Source organism: Periplaneta americana, chromosome 10 (assembly GCF_040183065.1).
Source record: "Periplaneta americana isolate PAMFEO1 chromosome 10, P.americana_PAMFEO1_priV1, whole genome shotgun sequence".
In the NCBI taxonomy this organism is placed as follows: Eukaryota; Metazoa; Arthropoda; class Insecta; order Blattodea; family Blattidae; genus Periplaneta; species Periplaneta americana.
The window spans coordinates 162,940,320-162,962,113 of NC_091126.1; the positions used below are offsets into that span (position 1 = coordinate 162,940,320).

At 35.0% G+C, this 21,794-nt stretch overlaps 1 protein-coding gene across 9 annotated transcripts in view; it reads right to left on the reverse strand.

Moving 5' to 3' along the window:
- LOC138708126 (TBC1 domain family member 2B-like) overlaps positions 1-21,794 on the reverse strand; it is a 90,195-nt gene that overhangs the window by 63,353 nt on the left and 5,048 nt on the right. For 8 of the 9 annotated variants that reach the window (XR_011334588.1, XR_011334589.1, XR_011334590.1 and 5 more), the window contains exons 3-8: positions 18,377-18,536; positions 11,839-11,989; positions 9,989-10,146; positions 9,776-9,903; positions 5,619-5,805; positions 5,318-5,538 (exon numbers count right to left, since the gene is read on the reverse strand). Coding sequence is in view for 4 of the 9 variants with exons in the window: in XM_069838345.1 (XP_069694446.1) it covers positions 5,318-5,538; positions 5,619-5,805; positions 9,776-9,903; positions 9,989-10,146; positions 11,839-11,989; positions 18,377-18,536 (1,005 nt within the window). In the remaining 5 variants the exon portion in view is untranslated. The remainder of the gene's footprint in view (positions 1-5,317; positions 5,539-5,618; positions 5,806-9,775; positions 9,904-9,988; positions 10,147-11,838; positions 11,990-18,376; positions 18,537-21,794) is intronic. The other variant, XM_069838342.1, reaches the window with a different exon arrangement.

Consider the following 21,794-nt stretch of genomic DNA (forward strand, 5'->3'; position numbering starts at 1 on the left):
ATAGGTCAGTTTCTGTCAGATGCGTTTCCAATTCACTGTGGGCTAAACCAAGGAGATGCACTATCACCTTTACTTTTTACCTTTGCTCTAGAGTATGCTATTAGGAAAGTCCAGGATAACAGAGAGGGTTTGGAATTGAACGGGTTACATCAGCTGCTTGTCTATGCGGATGACGTGAATATGTTAGGAGAAAATCCACAAACGATTAGGGAAAACACGGGAATTTTACTGGAAGCAAGTAAAGAGATAGGTTTGGAAGTAAATCCAGAAAAGACAAAGTATATGATTATGTCTCGTGACGAGAATATTGTACGAAATGGAAATATAAAAATTGGAAATTTATCTTTTGAAGAGGTGGAGAAGTTCAAATATCTTGGAGCAACAGTAACAAATATAAATGATACTCTGGAGGAAATTAAACACAGAATAAATATGAGAAATGCCTGTTATTATTCGGTTGAGAAGCTTTTATCATCCAGTCTGCTGTCAAAAAATCTGAAAGTTAGAATTTATAAAACAGTTATATTACTGGTTGTTCTTTATGGTTGTGAAACTTGGACTCTCACTTTGAGAGAGGAACACAGGTTAAGGGTGTTTGAGAATAAAGTAAAGGTATCCCCGTAGCATGCCATGAAGGCACTTGGGGGGCATGGAGGTAGAGCCTCATGCTTTCCATGACCTCGGCACTAGAATGAGGTGGTGTGGTCGGCACCACGCTCTGGCTGCCTTTTACCCCTGGGAAAGACCCGGTACTCAATTTTAACCGACTTCTATAGCAAAAAGTAATTCAAATTTTGAGAATAAAGTGCTTAGGAAAATATTTGGGGCTAAGAGAGATGAAGTTACAGGAGAATGGAGAAAGTTACACAACACAGAACTGCACGCATTGTATTCTTCACCTGACATAATTAGGAACATTAAATCCAGATGTTTGAGATGGGCCGGGCATGTAGCATGTATGGGCGAATCCAGAAATGCATATAGTGTTAGTTGGGAAGCAGGAGGGAAAAAGACCTTTAGGGAGGCCGAGACGTAGATGGGAAGATAATATTAAAATGGATTTGAGGGAGGTAGGATATGATGACAGAGAATGGATTAATCTTTCTCAGGATAGGGACCAATGGCAGGCTTATGTGAGGGTGGCAATGAACCTCCAGGTTCCTTAAAAGCCAGTAAGTAAGTAAGTAGTAGTTTAGTGCATTAAATAAATTCTGACAACTTGATAACAGCACTGTACTTTATCGTCCAAGGTTAAAATTAATTTTGACAATGTTATTAAATATTTGTGCTGAAAGTCCGATCCTTTAATTCTCTAAGGAATGTGGGAATTACTAGCGAAAAAGAGGTGGTTGTTAAGGGTTGTGGCTGCTGCACATGGCCTCCAGGGTCAGACTACAGTTTACTTCCATGGTATTTGCTTTCTTGTTTGACATTTTCATTTCTTCTGGTATTGTGTAAGAGTTGTTAGATACGAGTAAAACATGTTCAGCAAAATGAAAAGTGCACTATCGCTGGAGGACTGAGTCAAAGTGACTCACTGAAGTGAAAGGAAATTAGCAGGAAATGTTAAACGTGGTAAAACTCACATTAATTCAGTTTTAAAATCAAGGGAAAAAATTATAACCAAATGGAGAAAATATAAATGGACTTCTTAATATGCAGAAGGATAGGTTAGAGAACGAAAGTGTTGGTGGGGAGAGAAGATGCAAAGTTCTATTTATGATTTTGTAAATCAGAAGTACTGAGGGGATACAGAAAAATCTTACCACACTGGAAGACTAGCCAATACAAGATTTGAAAATGCAGGACAGAGTAACAACTGAAAATGGGGAAAAAAAGAAATATTATCTTAAAACAGGTGTCAGGTTTCCAGAGTACAAACAAATTTGGCAGCTAAATTTGTTAAAGGTAAAAGAGAAGATGGAAACGATACGATAAAAGAACTTAAATGGGAAACTTTGGAAAACAGACGTAGGAAAACTAGAATAACATCATTGTATAGAGCACATCTAGGTCAGAAAGCATGGGTAGACATAACGGCTCGGTTAGAAAAGCCAACATACTATGGTAGGAACGATCATGATTTTAAAATCAATGTAGGAAACAGAAAACAGATGTAGGTAAATTCTCATTTTTAAATAGAACTATAAATCCTTGGCATGACATACCTGCAGCGGTCTTTGAGGGCTGTCCTTCCTTAAGGAGATTCCAGAATAACTTAAAAAGTTGTGTATAAAGTGGAAATTAAAATTAAGGTGACATTTAACATTTAATTTTTAAGGTGACATGTATTTATTTAGCCTGACAAGTTACTCCCTTGGTTTGAATTGTAAATTATTTAAAAAATAGCGTGTAAGAGGGTCTTAGACTAGAAATGTTTAGCTTAAATGTAGTTCTGTTTTATAAGTATGCATAAGGGTGTAATTATTTGTCTTATTTGAGCTGTTGTATCAGTGAAGTGAGGTGAGTCAGTAAAGTTATGGTTTTACAGTGCAGTGAATAGTTCCGATCAGTGATAATTTATAGCGTCAATGAAATGTGTTCTATATTGTCAGTGAAATGTGTCCTAAAGTGTCAGTGAAATGCGTCATAGTGCCACTACAGTGAGTGAGATGAGAGTAAAGTGAATGACTATTGAAACTTATGTAGGGCCTATACATATGTAGGTTGTATTGTAAAATTAGGTTATTTTATGTTTTATTATTAATTGTAATTATTGTGTTAAATTGTGTTGCGTATTCTTATTGTATTGTGTATATAATTGTATTGTGTATTGTATAATTGTATTGTGTATTGTAATTTTATTGTATATTGTTTATATTGTGTACACCACTGCCACCGGGTGCTTGCCCATTTGCAGTGTAAATAAATACATACAAGAGACAGTTGCAACATTTACTCGACGAAAATACGAGGAACTTCTAAGAGAGAAATCTGCGAGCACCTTCTCACAGCAAATAGCCTACTAGCACATTAAAGCACAGTATAAGGAGAAATATCTTGGCCTTAAACCATCGAAGTTATTATATTACTAACAACTATTTTATTTCTATTAATAAAACTTAAAAGGGGCATTAACGATAGAGATTGCAAAGAGGTAACTGAAAAGGTTTTGTTTATATAAACTAATAAATAATGTTCCATGAATTCAATCCAAACTAATCATTTAGAGTTATACGAACAGCTGTAAATAATATCAGTAATTGGGCATCCAAATGGAATCTATCTCACAATCAAAAACTGAATATACTATCTTCACAAGAAGATATAGCCTAAAAAACTATAAACCTCACATTTATTTGAATAATCAAGAAATTCAGTACAATCCAACTCCTAAGATCCTAGGATTAATTTTTGATGAAAAACTTTTATGGAAAACACATTTAACCAATGTTGCTTCGCATTGTCTACCACAAATAAATCTCTTGAAGATCATAGCTAATAGGAAATGGGGATCAGATATCACGACAATGCGTCTGTTTTATAATGTTTATATACGATCAAAATTGATCTATGGATGTGAAATATGGGGAGGAGCATCAGCAACTCATCTACAAACAATTTCTGTTCTTCAAAACTCGGCCTAAAGAGTACCAAAAACTACGTCAACTGTTGCCCTAGAAATTGAAAGTAATATTCAACCACTCGGATACTATATATTACAAAAGGATCTAAAAATACATTTAAAATTGCAAGCCTCATCCAGATCTCAGATACTCTTCAAACTGAATTGCTAGCTATTGGTGCTGCTCTTCAGTGTGTTACTCAAATTTCTGAAAAATCTATTTGCATACTTACTGACTCCAAGGGAGGTATATTTAATATAATTAAATATGTACCAAACCTATACGCACATAGAATTATTCCAATTCAGAAACAACTAAGTAAACTAAAAGAACTCCAGAAGGAAATAACATTTCAATGGATACCTAGTCATTGTGGTATACCTGGAAACGAGAAAGTCGATAATATTGCAAAACAGGAAACATATTTGCAGCCAAGACCTCTTCAAGTGATATCTCTATCCAATGCTTTTACTTCAGTAAAGTCTCATTTTACAAACCTATGGATCAACAATTGGCTCTCTTCTGACAAAGGAAAAATTTTAGTCTGTACAAAAGAAACTAAATGACCTGGAAATGTACAAAAACTTGCCCAGACATGTTCAAACATTTTTAACAAGAGCCAGAACAGGTCACATTGTCACTCAATTGTACCTACACAGATTTCACATTCTGATAACCCTACTTGTCTGTGGTGTAATAATCATGATGAAGATCTGGAACACATTCTTCTATACTGTCCATCCATAAACCACAAAAGAAGTAAATTAAAATCATCAGTACCAGTTGCAGAAGACACAGCCCTGCAGTATATATTGACTACACCCCACCTCTGGATACTAGCAACATGCATCTATAACGAACACCGATCAAAATACCCCTCATTTCTCGTGAAAAACAACAACTGAATAGACTACAGTGGACTATAGTGGACTTTATGTTGTCAGCAAATAGCTGGATACATTATGAAGATTGATTATTGATTTTCTTAATTCAACACGTCCTCTTTGTTTCGTGTGGACGAGAAAAACTCAGTTTTTTATCAAACATTTTTAGAGTCTCTACACATACTACACACAATCCAACAAAAATTACTGTATCAATAACATGTATAGCTATTGCTTGCGAATAAAATTACTTTTAACTGAAACAGAGTTAGCTGGAGGTGTAAATTTATTTGCTTCATTGTCACGTTTCTAAAGCCAATAATGTTAATAAAAGAGTAATTCTTCTTTCTTATTATAATTCTACAGGTGGTGACAGGAGTTTTTCTCCTTGCCAAACTTTCAGAACAGCCCCGAGGTTCACTCAGCCTCCTATAAAACTGAGTACCGGGTCTTTCCAGGGGGTAAAAGGCGGTCAGAGCGTGGTGCCGACCACACCACCTCATTCTAGTGCCGAGGTCATGGAAAGCATGGGGCTCTACCTCCATGTCCCCCAAGTGCCTTCATGGCATGTTACGGGGATACCTTCACCTTTTTTTTTTACCTTTTATTATAATTCTACAACATGACATCCGCATAAACAGCATGGGAAAGGAGTAAAAGAAGAATAAATAAACCTCTGGTAGTCTATGATATAATGCCCATAAATATGAGGTTTTTGGTGTCTCGCATGGATTTCATGTGGGTCAAGGTTTCTAGGCCTCAAATATGGGACATCGTATACAATATGGGACATATGGCAACCCTGTATCAAAATCATGTGGTACATCAGCAAGATTTTAAATGCATCCAAGCACAATATACACTTACACAAGTAATTTGTCTTCCCTATGAAGAGATTCTTGTAGTAACTGGTTCACTTCGAGAAGTTCTTCATTGAGGAACTTATTCTGTGTTGCACAGGCCACCAGGGCATCACCTAAGCTCTCTCCTACATTATCAGTTTGCGTTCCCCGTGTGTTACATTCCTTGGCACTCATTCTGCTTTCGTGAAGTTGATTTGTCAGGTCGACAATAGCTTTGTCCTTAGCCTTGGCAAAAACAACAGGTAATTATTACATGAGACCATCAAAATGTACTTTACGTTTTGTTCACACACTGGCATCGGTACCTGCAGAAGCTCCTTGTAGAGTACAGCGTCATCCTGCAAGCGTTCTACCTGTCCTTCCAGCTGCTCCTCTTGGATGCCCAGCTTGCGATACTGCTGCTCTAGTGAAGTCAGAGCAGCTTCCTTCTCCTCAAGGATTCCAAGAATTTCCTTCTCCCCTCTTTCCAACACTCGCTTGTTAGCCTCCAATCTATGTAACATACAAAACATCATATCAAAGATTCTCTGCATTGTTAACATTTCCAGCATGTGCTCATATATAATTTCTTCAAAGCTACAGATTCTACTCTGATCGTATTCAGATCAAGATCTGAGGCCCACTACACAATGTTAACAAATTAACAATATGCAAATCACAAGTGATAGATTCCAATGGTTGTAAACTATGTTTCACAATGCAATCTTATCAGTGGCGGCTTCTGCATATTTCTTAAGAGGAGGAAAGAAATTAACAGCGCAAAATGACACTTTCTTGAAAGAAACAAGCTACAAATTAGCCTACATGCATACATGTAAGACCAGGTAGTGTTAGGGTTGGTCTTCCCTTTTGTATAGCAATAATCTGTTTTTGTAAACTGAGTTTACTAAATTGTCCAAAATATAATATGTTTTCACTTCCATTCATTGTTGAATAAATGCACAAATTAACAAATATAAGGAAATTTACAACCTCGCAGCATTTTTCACGCACACTACAGCATCATACGTGTTGGAAGAGACCAGCTACTAACACGTAACCAGAACCGTTTTACGAAAATAGGAATGAAAAATAATCTGTTAGGAAAGCGAGAACACTGCACCCACCCACGTGGTCTGTGTTGCCACATGTACATTTTACAAGTTCAGTATCAAATGCTTTTGAAGAATATTAGTTCTTGTAAAGTCATACTACCATTATTGTTCAAAACTGCTGGTGGCAGATTAATTTTTTTATGTTAAAAATAATGTAGTTTGCAGTACCTTCAATTTCAAATATATTTGTACAAAACTGACAACTTGGCTGTTGTCCTGTCTAGTAGACAATGAATGGAAGTGAATTTCAGAGGCCAAAAAGATCTGCGATACTAACTTAGAACTACTTCCTCTTTTTTTTATATAAATCCAACTTCAACTTTCAGATATCCTCGAAAGTTTCAAATCATGAACATAGCTTATATAAAGTGTAATGAATATATTTTGATTTATAATTTAAAAAAAAGTTTATATGGTGTCTCATAGCTTTGCATTAAAACTGTTTTTATTGTGTCTCCTCCTAGATGACGTGTTATAGTCTGGTTGAATGCAGCATCATTAGATGGCAGCAGGAGCGAGCTTGCTGCAAGACCAGTCGGTTTCTATTTCCCGCCCATGCGCTGATTCAGAGGAAGATCTCCTCCCTATCCGTTCATTTACTTGCTTTAAAACTCTGCTTCTTTCTCTGGCCGCTAGCGAGCTGTTGTCTATGTGTGTTAACTGCAGTAAATGAGGAATGGATTGACTTTCCTCCACACAAACAATCTCGCATCCTTCTCACAGTTTTCTAGCAGCACGTGAGTGCGTGTGGCTTAAAACTCGATCAACCGAGGTTTTCTTATAGCTGTGAACTTAAAAATTATCGAATCTTTCTCGAATTTCAAGGCATACATTTCATTTGGTATTTACTTTCAAAAGAAGTAAAAATGTGAGGAGGACGTTCCTCCCTTCCCTCCCCTGAGGAACCGCCACTGAATCTTAGTCATTTGTAAGGTTTGAGAAGTTTTACAAAATCTGTTAAATAAATATATAAATGAGAGTTTTCATTATGCAATTTCATTATGCGTTCTACCTATCCTTCCAGCTGCTCCTCCAATATTAACCATCTATCAGATCATGTAATCAAACCAGAAGCTCAAAATATACTGAAACACATTCCCCTCTGAATTGAATAGATACCAACCTACCATACACTGTCACTCTCGGAGCAAATCAAATTGTAATCATAACAGTAACTGCATGTATTAACAAAAAGAATTAAGTAAAAAAAATTTCATCTTGATCTCAACCAACTGTTCCCAAAGCACAGAAATTACTTATGTTGGAAGCTTATACAGGGTGATTCATTATTACGTGTAAATACTTTGTGTGTGTATTGTAGAGGTGGAACTAAGACTAAAACGTTCTATACAACTTTTCTCAAAGCTTTAATTCCAGAGTTCCAGTAGATGGCATCTACGTCATAGTAACTGCACAGGCATTACTGTTCTCCCACACATTTGGTGTGGTATTGTGGGGAATCAGTTACTCGGACCTCGAGTTCTACCGGGGAAATCTATCGCGCATTCTTGGAACGTGAATTGAGTCTGCTACATGATATCCCTCTTGCAACGCGAGTGAACTTATGGTTTATGCACGATGGTGCTCCTGCGCATTACTGCCGCAACGTAAGGGGGTATCTCAATGCTGCGTATTCAGATCAATGGATAGGCCGCGCAGGGCCAACTCCTTGGCCAGCCAGATCACCGGACTTGATCCCTCTGGACTTCTACCTTCGGGGCCGCCTGAAGTCGTTAGTGTATGTCTCTGCTGTACCCAACGTAGAAGTACTACAGCAGCGAATTGAATATGCGTGTGGAATTGTTTGTAATGAGTTGAATGGGCTGTGTAACATTCAGAGATCACTAAGGCGGTGAGCATAGGCATGTCTTCAAGTTGAGGGACAGCACTTTTAACACGAATTACACTAAGAATTGTGCAAATGTGTAAAGTCTATAATAAATTGCTTTACATTCTTTACTGTGTTTGGTTTTAGTTCACAAAACGCGCATAAGTGGACTGCCAAGGATATGGCTTTAGTGACTTCAGTTGTTTTTGTACTGAAGTCCAAATGCACTGTACGAAAGTGATAATTAGTTTACATTTGGTGTGTTAAGGCTGGTTCACAATAAACCGGAAACAAGAATTGGAACGGAAACGAAAACGGTAAAATTGTTAAAATATATACATTTAAATGTGAGCATTCACAATTAACGAAAAGCTTGCCGGAGCCCGGGATCGGGAACGGAGAGTTGGCCAAGTTTCAACTTTGGCGTTCACGTTTCCGATCACAGCCCACTAGATTCATTCTATTGCCATCTAAAAGCTACTTTGTCGTCGTATATTTTGTAGCAAGAAGATCGTGACATAACCTATGCATTATTTTGTTCTATGCTGTACATCATGGAGCAAGTTTTATTTGATGAGATTCTAATATTGAGTGTTGAGGAAAATCCTCAAGTTTACGATAAGCCTCGTATAAAGATGAGAAAATGAAGGAGAATACGTGGCTTTCAATAGCTGCATCTTGCAACACCGATCGTAAGTGAATCATATTTTATTACTGTATTGGTTGTATTACACACTACATATTCATGCTTCAATTCAGTAACTACTATTGTGTTTCTTTTTGTTCTATTACAAATGTTTCTTCTCTAATTATTTTACGTTATGGTAGACTTAAAATAGGTTGTGATAATAAAGATGCATGGGCATATTTATAGTACCGTATCTAGTGAAATGTTTCAGTTGAAATTTCGAAGTTTGTTAACCTGTGTTTATGTTGGCTGCCTTGTACTCATGAGAGAACGCCATTGGTCAATTATACATAAATAACATCAGAATGCGTAATATCGACTTTACATATCGTTATTGACATGCATATCGATATGCATAGTCGTCTACGTTCTCGGGTTATTGTGAATCAAAAATTTTCATATTCACGTCTTCTGCTTCTCGTTTTCATTCTGGTTCTCGTTCCCGGTTTATTGTGAACCAGCCTTTATCCTTTCTTTGTTTGGGAGCGCAAGTTCCACGTAAAATGGCGTTAACTCTGGAATTAAAGGTTTTGAGAAAAGTTGTATAGAACGTTTTAGTCTTTGTTTCACCTCTACATTACACACACACACACACACACACAAAGTATTTACACATAATAATGAAACACCCTGTAGAATTGCTCACAATGAGTTGGATAGTCCAAAATACCAGATGAAGAAACTTCGTGAAAGCAGATAATGATAATGATAAGACAACACACTTGAGAGAGATGCACACTGGCTACTTCAAGGCTAATCCACACATTTAAGTTGCGTAACACACAACAAGAGTAAGTGCAGTCATGAATAGTGAATGTCAGAGTTCATTTGAAGGTTTCGCTTCGTACTTACAATGTGTCTTTTTCCCTTGTAAGAACTTCCACTTGGGCCTGTAAGATATCAATCACCTGTCGTGATGCCTCATACTCATCCTCTGTTGCTTTCAGATCTTCCTGCAATACTAACACTTGACTAGACAGCTGAAAGAAAAACAAACATTCATCTCAATAACATCATCTGTGAAGACTTCTGAGCTTGTAAAATGACTCAAGATGATTTGTTAACCTGTTTGCATTTGGTGCAATCTTTCGTTGGGGAGTCGGATTTACATTGGGTGGCATCACTACTCAGTCTGAAGCTTCGTTGCTTCTCCCTGAAAGAATGTCTGATTCTCTTGCCAAGACTAGACAATGGAGACAAGGACTGGTTGGATGTGCCTGTAACTATATACAACTATAGATAGTGAAGTAAAAACACAGTCTAATATATAGTCACGAAGCTCAATACTTACTAAATATGCAAACATAGATAGTTGCTCACCACCAGGATCGCTACTATCACCTCATCACAGACCCTTTCCCCAGCAGACGATAAAATGTATTGTACTTTCGATATCGTATTCTTTTGAAAAAATTAACACCTTCCTTCCACTACTGAAATGTGAAATACATAAGGTTTATATATTATTTTCATTAAGTATATATTATATTTTATAAACTCACCTTCCTGGATCTTTCGGAAGAAGGATAAATCTGACCTCTTTTTCTTACAATATTTATAGTATCACAAACGTCTCCTTATCCCATATTATTATTATTAAAATTATTGTATTTTAGCCATTTACAGTTACTACAATTGATAACGAACATTTCAGTTTACACAACTTTTCACAACAAAGCGAAATACGACACAGTCAATGCCTTTTCGATCTAGACCAGGCCGTAATGTTTGTTCAGGTTTTCTATTTCAGTGTATGGAGCTCAGTGAAATATTATATTATAACTTTATTGCATATCATTGCTAAGCTTTATTTAGTGTAATGTGACCATAAGTTCAGTTTACTTCTTGTTGCATAATATGTTGCAGAAATAATTACAAAACTGTGTTATTTTAATGTGAAGAGAATTTTACGTGTTAACATAATCTGTTCGCATCAACATTTTAAGTTTAGAATGGAAGCTATTTTGAGGTTCAATAAAAACGAATTTATATTGTGATTTTAATTTAGCACATCTACCTTCCTTAATTGTAGACAGAAAATTTACCATACCACTCCTATGAAATTAGTGTATGTACGATTGTGTTACTTCGTCTCTTAGGTAGTAGATAAATGCAATAATTCAGTATTCAATTGTAGTATTAAAATACAGACAAATAGAATGTGACGGGTGTCATACATGACATTATGTTTAATTATAATGTATAATTGCCAATATAGGAATATAAGTTAAATATAGTAAACATAACCTATAATATCCATATGACATAACATACATATGTAGTGGCAGGGCATTGGAGACCACTAAAATTAGACAGAAAGGGGCAACTGGTACAGTAAACATAACCTATAATTTCAACATATCTAAATATTCGTGCGGTGCAACTGAAAATTATTGAATCGTGCATAAATGAATGCACAAGAATTTCGCAATATTTAATCGAAATAAAGGAAGGTATTACACATACGAACAATGTAATTTTCACACCAAAAATAATATTACACTTTAACTCGCAAGGAATTATATCTGAAGTGTCCCCTAATCATTGTTTTAAATTTTATTAATGCAATTACCCTACATTTTAGAGAAATATATGTTACTCTTTATGCATTCCAATTAATTTATATGGTTGAAATGCCGCCCTTCGTGATCGGGTTAAGCGAGTCACATGGTTTGCCTTAAGGCCTGTATTAGATCACGATGGCAATGACACAGTCTATTGTTCCTAGTACTCACAGCGCTCCAAGCGGCTAGCGACTATCGCGAGAAATGCAACTTGTTGGCAAAAAATCATCCCAAGCTTCGTGACTGTATATAGTAGACTGTGGTAGAAATTTAATGAAATTCCAAATACTGTCAAGTTCTACGTCGTTTTACAAATAAAAGTGCTAATGTCTCCAAATGTTTCATACTCACTATCTTGCTGAACTGGAGAATCGTCAGTATGGTTTCTCAACACGACAGATGCTGCTCCTTCTGGTTCAGGAGAAACACTGAGAGCTTCTGCAACATTTAACGTGCTCTCCTTCGAGTTTGATGACAGAAGACCTGAGTGAGGTCGGCTTGCCTGGAATTGAAATGCAAAGAGAAAATAAAGAGAGAAAAAAAAAAAAAGAGATTAGAAGATTTTGTAGTGGTGCTCTATGAATGTCTATACCAGAAGTCATCTCAGTGCAGTATGTTGCAGGGACAGTTTGCTCGCTAGCTCAGTTCTATCCCTTAGACATCAACTGTGCAGCAGGAGGTGGGGGGAAGGAATCGGGTGATGGCAGTGGCATCCGTTCACTTGTTCAACCCTTTTAATCAGTCTCTAATAATCATAATAAACACGGAAGAAACCTGTACTTCATTTATTTTAAGAGGAACTTTGTAATAAGTGAATCACTTTTCAGTTTAAGACAAGAAACAATATGTATTTTTCCGTTATGTATTGTATCGGTTTTGAAAGTAAATAGTTCTTTTTTATATAAGTAATTGAGAACTTACAGACCTATAGGCCTAATGCATTTTCACTATTACGAAATATTAAACAAATCGAATCCATTAGTAATATTTAAATCATGTCATCCTATTCCTTTGTTCAAGTGTCGTCAATAAAATAAAATTATACGAAATATTAAACAAATCGAATCCATTAGTAATATTTAAATCATGTCATCCTATTCCTTTGTTCAAGTGTCGTCAATAAAATAAAATTAATTATCCAATTTTTTATCTGACACTATATATCACAAAACCAACTATTTGTTATTATGTACAACATATGAAACATAGGCCTATTATCGTTTCTGTACAAGGCTAAAGTAGGCTTAAATTATTTTATTACGATGTAAATAACAAATTATAAAATTTATTTTCGCTGTTCGTTAGCATTGGTTTTCCTGGATTTTTAAATCACTTTTTAGTTTAAAACAACAAGCAAGTTGTACTTTTTCGTTATGTATTGCAGCGGTTTTGAAAGCAAATATATATATATATATATATATATATATATATATATATTTCCATATTAAAGTAATTGAGAACTTACAGACCTATAACGCATTTTCACTGTTACAAAATATTAAACTAATCGAATCCATTACTAATATTTAAATCCTGTCATCCTATTCCTTTGTTTAAGTGTCGTCAATAAAATAAAATTAATTATCCATTTTTTATCTGACACTATATATCACAAAACCAATTATTTGTTATTTTGTATAACATATGAAACATATTGTCGTTTCTGTTACAAGACTGAAGTAGGCCTAAATTATTTTATTACAATGTACAGTAAATAACAAATAATAATAATTATTTTCGCTGATCATTAGCGTTGGTTTTTCTGGACTTTTTAATTCATTTTTCCCTCACTAAGTGGTTTATGCTAGGTGTCAATGCTCGTGTAGAACACAATCAAAGAAGACATTGTAAATTATGGTCAGAAAGTTGGCTTCTGTGATGAGATGCGTTGGCTTGGCTCGACACACTGCACACTACTACCTCCTCAGCCAGGGTCTCGGCGCTCCGAACTAGTATGCAGGCCAGTTGATGATGGCTGGTCTATACTAATAGTTTCATCTCTGGAGAATAGGGTAGCCTACTTTTATACATGGCAAATGTTTTACAAATTTTAAGTTTCTGGACATTATGGGGACTAATGCCTTGATCCCAAATGATGCTGCAAATGCTTCTACTGGATCAAAACCACATATAATATCCTGAAACTGGAGTGCAGAAGGAAGATTTAAATTTCAGAGGATTTTGTGTGAAACACCAACTATGAAACTAACTGAATTCCTCACTAAGTCACAGTAAAACTTAATAAATCCCTTATATTACTAAACAGAAGAAGTATAAATAGAGTTACAGGACACTCATTGGTATTTATCACCTGAAAGACACCTGTAAGTCATGGGTATGACAGATGATATCTCAGTTTATACTTATCTTTGGGCTATGTATCCAATCCTTACAGAAAAAGCGCGCAAAGAACGAAATTAGGCTTTTAGGTCGCCCAGCAGAAGAGAACAAATATTCATTTCTATATACTGTAATTAGTGCTTTCAAAAACAAAAATGTAATCATTTATCGGTGGGCACCCTTGTGGAGATGTTGTACACAACTTAATCAACTTTTTTCTTTTTTACAAAATGTATTTCAAATTTTTAATATTGTGAAGAAATACTAATGTGGAAATTTTAATAAATTACAAAATACATGTACTCCAACAGAAGCAGTTAAAACTACACCAATAGCTGTTATGCAAATTTCATCAAATAATTTAAATAAAAGTTTTTTAAATTGAAGTAAATATCAAACAGTATGAGAAATTAATAAGAAGACGCTATAGCAAATGGGACAAGAGACAATAATCAGAGGTGTGCTTAAAAGCACAACAGAACTTTCTAACTCTGTTTACAGACATCAAAGAGAAATTACAATTTCCTCAATTAAAGAAAACATTACTAACAGAATACAATCCCTTAAGAGTTATTCGATAATAAATATTATTTTATTTCAACATAAGATATCAAGATATCCGACACACCTGCAGACATTTTAAATTGTTTTCATTAGAAACGGCAAATTTAAGTTATTCAGTTAGGAATAAAAATAAATATACCGGTATACAACTTTCACATGTTAAATTGGTCTAAGTTTAAAAATACCTTAGTTGACTAGTTTCGGCTTGGGAACCATCTTTCAGAACTGCATGGTCCTTGCGTCTTCCAGTGTCTTCACCCCTGGTGGAGGTGCGTTTGTGTTGTGTAGTATGTGTTCTGAAATTCAGTTGTGTGTTGAGGATTTGTTGTGGATATGGTTTTGTGTGTGTGTATATATACAGTGTTTGAAGTTAACACGTGAAAGTTATATATATATATATATATATATATATATATATATATAAGTGATAGAGTGTTAAAAGTTGTGTAATCAAGATGTATACATGGATAAATATATAATAGGATGCGAAACTTAATGAGTTTCCCGTAACACATACTAGAGGCGCTGTTGTAGAAATTGATCTTGCTGCCATCTATTTCTAGGAGGGGCGTTATTACATCTAGCAGCGCACCAAGTAGCGAAAAGAGTAATTACTCCATGCATTTAGCAGTGCACCTGGTGACGAAAATGTTAAACTGTGCAGAAAGTATTCCCTCCCACCCTCATCGATATTCAAAACTAACCCAATTTAAAATAAAACATTTACAGTTTTATTCCTCACTGCATATTCTACTGAAAATTCTTACCGGAGCCAACAGGAAGATAAAAGAGACGATGTGTTTTGCACTACCCAGAGACAAAAAATAAAGCAAAAGGTTAGATAATTGGGACTGTATTCTTTGGGTATTTATTGTACAGCGCAATGGAAAAGTCTGCAAGAACTACTTAGATAGTTCAATTTATTATATTAGCCTACTATTACTTTACAATACATTCAACAACACTATTTTTACAATGTCCATAAACATCACTGTTTAACATACACTGCTTATACACACACACGTATCACTTTATGTCCACTTATTAGCAAGTTTCAGTCCGCCATCTCGGCTCTTCGACTCTCTCGTACGGCAATATCTCGAACGGATAAATAGAGAACTCTGGGTAATGTACCCAACACGTAGTTCTAATATTCACCACCTACGACATTGGGCGCTGATCACCTTATTTCAGACCCCCAAATCCAGATGGTGCTGACCGCAGTTTCGCATCCTATTATATATTTATCCATGATGTATATGTTAAATTACACTGTCAGTTAATGGTTATGTATTTTTACAGATGGATGCTGTTTACCAAATCATTGAAACACAGGTGCTAGTGCAATAAGTTAGAAGATTAGGTTGAAATTTTAGCTATTCTTTCAAGCTTAAAAAATTTTCCATATCAAATTGAAGAATTTGAGAAAGCTGTGATACTATCAGATTCAAAAGCAGACATTCTTGCTAGAACATTAGATGTAATGGTAGAAACCTGAATATTTTAGTGTGGTAAAATTTTAAAACTTGTAAAATTAAATAAGCATCTGGTACTTCAGTGAATCTTTGCACGTTGCGGAGTGGGAGATAATGATGCTGCTAATTTATTGGTCACTACACGTTTCAATCTATAAAACTGTATATAAAATACTTTCATTGTTGTTTTTGTTGGTAAATTTATGCCAGCTGTTGGATCTAAGTTTCACGAGTTCAAACCCAGATGAATGTAATTTATTTTGAAGAGCAACAAAAGTCTTAGCATGATCTCCTCTATGACAGAAGTAAAGCTCAGAAGTCAGTGTCGTACATTTACGCTAAATAAGTAGAATTCTATCCATGTAAAGGGCTCTAGACGAAATTTATCTGCCATTTCTCACCCACTTTGAAATCTGGAAGTAATAAAATGGACCCATATCTAAGGTCTAATTGAGCATTGGCTTGTCCCATCCTCTATCCAGCAATAAATTCCATACCATAATAATTTCTTGTTTCCCCACACTTTTTATTACAAAGGACAGCCCAAAGGCTTGCACTGCAGCCTGAAGATCACTGTGCTTACCTCCTTTAATAGGGATGACTTTTTAAGCCCACAAAGACCACCACATTCCTATTAGTATCGTGATTCACTGTTTGGTATCATCAATTGATTCAGCTACACATCACCCAGTTCCAACAGTCTCCTACGAAAGTCCCTCCGTCTCCCTGGAACTTCTGCATCTACCTCAGATCGATGCCATCTGCATGCAAGTCACGGTACTACATCCTCCTGCATCTTATATTGATCTGAAGACTGTGTTCCTGTAGATATCATGATTCACTGCTTGGTATCATCTCTCAATCAGCTACACATCACCCAGTTCCGACAGAGTCCCCTACAAAAGCTCATCCAACCCCCTGGAACTTCTGCAGTTTCCTCACATCACTGTCGTTTGAAAGCAAGTCACAGTACTACATCCTGCTGCATCCTATATTGACCAGAAGACTGTGTTCGGACTGTAGATATCGTGATTCACTATCATCTATCAATTCAGCTACACATCACCCAGTTCTGATGGGGTCTGCTATCAAAGGTCCCCTCCATCCCCCTGCGACTTCTGCAGCTTCCATGGATTGATGTCATTTGTATGCAAATCATGGTATTACATCCTGCTATATCCTTTACCGACTTTAAACTATTCAAAGGTGATAGATGAAGTTGAAATTAATGAAGGTGAAATGGGTCCTAGGTTCAATGCTGAAACTTACCCAGAAATTGTGCTTCGATTGGTTGAGGGGGGAACCTCAGAAAAAATCCCAACCAGGTAACTTGTTTCAACACTGATTTGAACCTGGACCAGCTCATTCCAAAGTTAGACATGCTAACAATTATTCCATGGTGGTGGACTACTTCATACTTTTCATAAACTAGAAATATAGAACTCTAATTTGTAAATAACTGATTAAATGGCGATCATACTCGTGTTAATTATGTAAACATGTGTGGCTTACAGCTGTTTCGGTGTTGCTTGACACCATCCTCAGAGCCTACTAGATCTCGGCGCTATCTCAACTTCGCTGCCTGTTTTGTGGGTGCATTTGTGTGATGAAGAGTTGTGTTAAATAGTGTGTGTGTTCTGAAATTGATCTGTGTGTTGAGAATTTAATTAGGGTGTGTTTTAGTGTGTCTGTATATTTCATATTGTTCTAGTGTGTTGAGTTTTTGGTTTTTGGGTTGTATGTGTAAGATTTCCATGTCTGTATTTATGTTATTGTTTGTGTGGTTAGCATTAGTTATGTGTTCAGCATATGTATATGTATTGTGTCCTTTGGTTATTGCTTTAATGTGTACTTTGTATCGAGTTTGGAATGATCTGCCTGTCTGTCCCATGTAGAAACTGTCGCAACTATTGCATGTGAGTTTGTATACGCCTGTGTGGTTGTTTGCTTGTTTGTGTTGTTGAGATGTCTTTGTAGTGTTTTTTCTGTTCTGTATGCTATGTTGTATTTCTGTTTTCTGAATGAGGATGCGATCTTGTGTGTATTCTTGTTTTCGTATGTTAGTGTGATATATTTCTTGTGTTCTTGTGTTTGTGTTGTGTTTTGTGTGTTTTTGTGTTTGTTAAGTTTTTGTTTTGTCTTCCTTATGATGTTGTCTATTATGTTTCAGTTGTAACCATTTTCTTGTGCTATGTATTTGATTGTGTTCACTTCTTCATTGTAGTGTTGTTGGTTCATGGGTATGTAATCTGTGTACCATTGTCCTGAATGCAGCATGTTTGTGTTGTGTGGAGTGATTAGATGTGTTATATTCAAGTGTTAAAAGTAGTGTACGAAAGATTTAACATGGATTATCTAATTTGTAGTTGGATTCCCTAGTGTTATTTTTTACTAGAATTTGTAGAAAATCATTCATATTTATAGTATTTCTTCAATATTTTAAAGAAAAGAAAGTCATGTCTTCAGGAATAAAGTGAAAATTCGTAAATTTCCCATAGAACAGAACTTACAAAATTTCCTCCATGACTGAAGCGAGCTCGCAATTCTGGATGCTGGACAAGATACAAGCGTCTTCCTCCGAAACTACGTCTTTCTTGTCGTAAATATGACAACCAATAATTGCGTCTCTTAGCATTCCCTGCCTCCAGCTGCAGGCACTCATCACCACTCCTGGAAGAAACAGCATATTGAAGACAAGCAAGCACCTTAGATAGACTCGCACTGCACTCAGAAAAGCAATTCAGACGTGAATTAGCTGTATCAGAGAACAGCAAATTCAGGCATCAAATAATATTATACCACAGTCTACTATACACAGTCGCGAAGCTCAATATGTAGTAAAAATGCAAACATGGGTAGTTGCCCACCACTAGGATCGCTACTATCGCCTCATCATCGCAGATCTCTCTCCTAGCAGCTGACAAAATATGTTACACTTTCGTTGTCGTGTTCTTTTGGAAAAATTAACACCTTCCTTCCATTATTGAAATATTAAATGCATAAAGTTAATTTATTATTTTAATGAAGTATATTAAATTCCACCATAAACTCGAAGATAACTGCAAGAAATAAGTTAATATAATTTTTGTTTGTGCAAAACGAACTGAAATTTGCTATAATAGCTTCACTCATTCAAGATTATAGCGATAATTAACTATGAAACCAATAAATATTAATTTGCGTTTCTCTTTACAACAATAATAATGGAAATACGAATTAATGGAGTAACTTACGTGTACCGGTACTTGTAGTGTAGGCTTACGTAGTTAAAGTGGGATGAGGTTAAGCAATAATAATCACACCAGAATTGGAAATAAAACGTGATCAATAAATTTTATTGTAACAGACTTTTTCTACGTCTCTAGTAAAGCAACAAATAAAAATAACAACAAAATTAACAGCTATAATTAAAAACATATCCTTTGAAGAAAAAAGTAGGCCTAAGCAATAATAATCCCACCAGAATTGAAAATAAAACGTGATCAATAAATTTCATTAAGACTAACTTAATTTTTCTACGGCTTTAGTAAAATAACACATAAAAATAATAACAAAATTAATAGCTACAATTAAAAATATATCCTCTGAAAAAAAAAAAGTAGACCTAACCTTTATTTCTCTGGAAATTTAGCAGCCTAAGTGACAGAATTTTAACCGGTATCTAATGTCCTTTCGGTTAGACTGAAACATTTCATTGTGAAATTTAAGGATATAATGTATTCTAACAGTCACAAAGAACTTCAAATTAACAGTTTTGTTTCTGCACAGCATTCTTGTGGAAACCCAGGAACCTTTCTGAATCTTTCGGAAATCAGAAAAAGGATAACTCTGGCCTCTTTCTCTTACTGTTGCTACAGTTTGTAGCACTACAAAGTCTCCTCCTTGTCCCATATTATTATTCTAATTATTGTATTTTAGTCATTAACATTTTCATTATAACCAATAACGAACATTTCACAAGCATCAATGTGAAATACGCAACGAGCTAGCACTCGATAGAAATACGACACAGTCCAAAGTCGACCATGGACAGTCTATTGTTTCTAGTTGCTAACCGCTTGGAGCCCTTTATCACGAGATTTGCAAAAAAACACCTCAAGCTTCGCGACTGTATATAATAGACTGTGATTATACTAAGAACAAATCATAGCACTAAAGTGTGTGTTTCTTCTTGTGGAGTGCTAGATTTAATTTAAGAACTGCATTAGCACTGCTCATCCTTAATGCAAGAGACAGCAAAATAAAATACGCATTATGTACACATTTTTACTTTATATAATTGTATTAAATTAATGCATTACAATACAAAATCTCCACTGAAACTTAAACTTATTTAAATTTGTTAGGACGGTAATTCTGCTGAAATCTAGATTGAACATTTTTTTAAATATAAGTAACATTGTGAGATGAGAATGTCACATGTTTTCATTGATAAGCAGTATGTACGAGCTTTTGGACTGAATTTAAAAATTAGAAAAATGAATAAAGTAACAATGTATATATTTATAGCTAAATTATTTAAAATATGTATTTACATTAAAATATTACAAAAATAAGTATTTTTATATGAAATAAAATTTCATATACAAATTACAATATTCTGATTCGGAATTTTTGTCTTAGTTACAGTCTTTTATCTATAAGCAAAAAAATATATTTATTTACATAAAAGTCCGTTCCCTACTAATGACAAAACCAAATTACTGAAATTCTACTGAACGTGATGATCAATAAAGTGGTTTCCATGTTTGAATTCAAACCTTTTCTTCATGATTTACATGTTTAGATACCGACTTTCTCACGATTTAAACATTTAAATAACGACTTTTTTCACGAATTACAGTAGATTTATTTATCGACTTTGATTTTTTCTATTCATCATTTTATAGTGTCCTTATTTATAAATTATTATGACTATTACACTTTTACTACATCACACTACTTTTGACCAATAAAACCAATCATGGCTGCTTATTGCACAATTTTATCGCGTCCCTAGCATTTGTTTAATTTTATCACTGTTTCTTTGTTTGCCAACATTTCAAACTGAACTGGTCTGGACGTCAAAAAACAGAAAATTACAAACCACTCCAATCGATGCACAGCACTTTCAAATATGACTCGCATTGGCATTCAAGAACAAGAATTAATAAAGATCACTGGTCATATATGAAGAGCACCATTCGGAAATCCTGAATAAGTTGAAGGATACACCATGTACATCAACGAGTTCACTTCTTTTACACACATGTCCAATATAACATCAACTGAACCACCAACCACTAAAACATTCAAATTTGAAAATTGTACTTTCAATAATTGTTTCTTTTAAGATTATTCATGTTTATTTTTTATTTCATCATCGTTAATTAAAACGTTTCTTGTTTATTTCATCATCCCTAATTAAAACTTTTCTAACACTTGTTTATATTATTTAGGTTATGTTTGTTATAGCTTCTGCTACATGATATTATGGAGAGTCACGTATCAAAGATTAATACTAAGATTTATTTAAAATCATCTGTCAAGTGACGGTGATTACTGGGATCCAGATGATTGAAGTGTAATGCAAATGTTTTAATAAAAATGAAACTGAATCAACAAAGCCTTCTTGACTAGTAACCGTCCACAGAGTTCAATGAAGATTCCATAGTTGGCACAACTGATAACAAGAAAACATAATCATAAAACACTACTGACATCTAGCGTAATGTTGAGATGGTACAATAATACATTTGAAGACAGTTGTATTTTCGTAAGCCAATTAATATTTTATTGTATTGGAGTACTTTGTTACTTCTAATCTTTATACACTTTCTTCTAATCATGTAATAGTCAATTAAATCCCACTCGAGTTTTGATTTTCTCTAGATAAATCAAAACCTCTTGTGAGATTACTGTTGATAATGTTTTCAATGAACGTTTCTT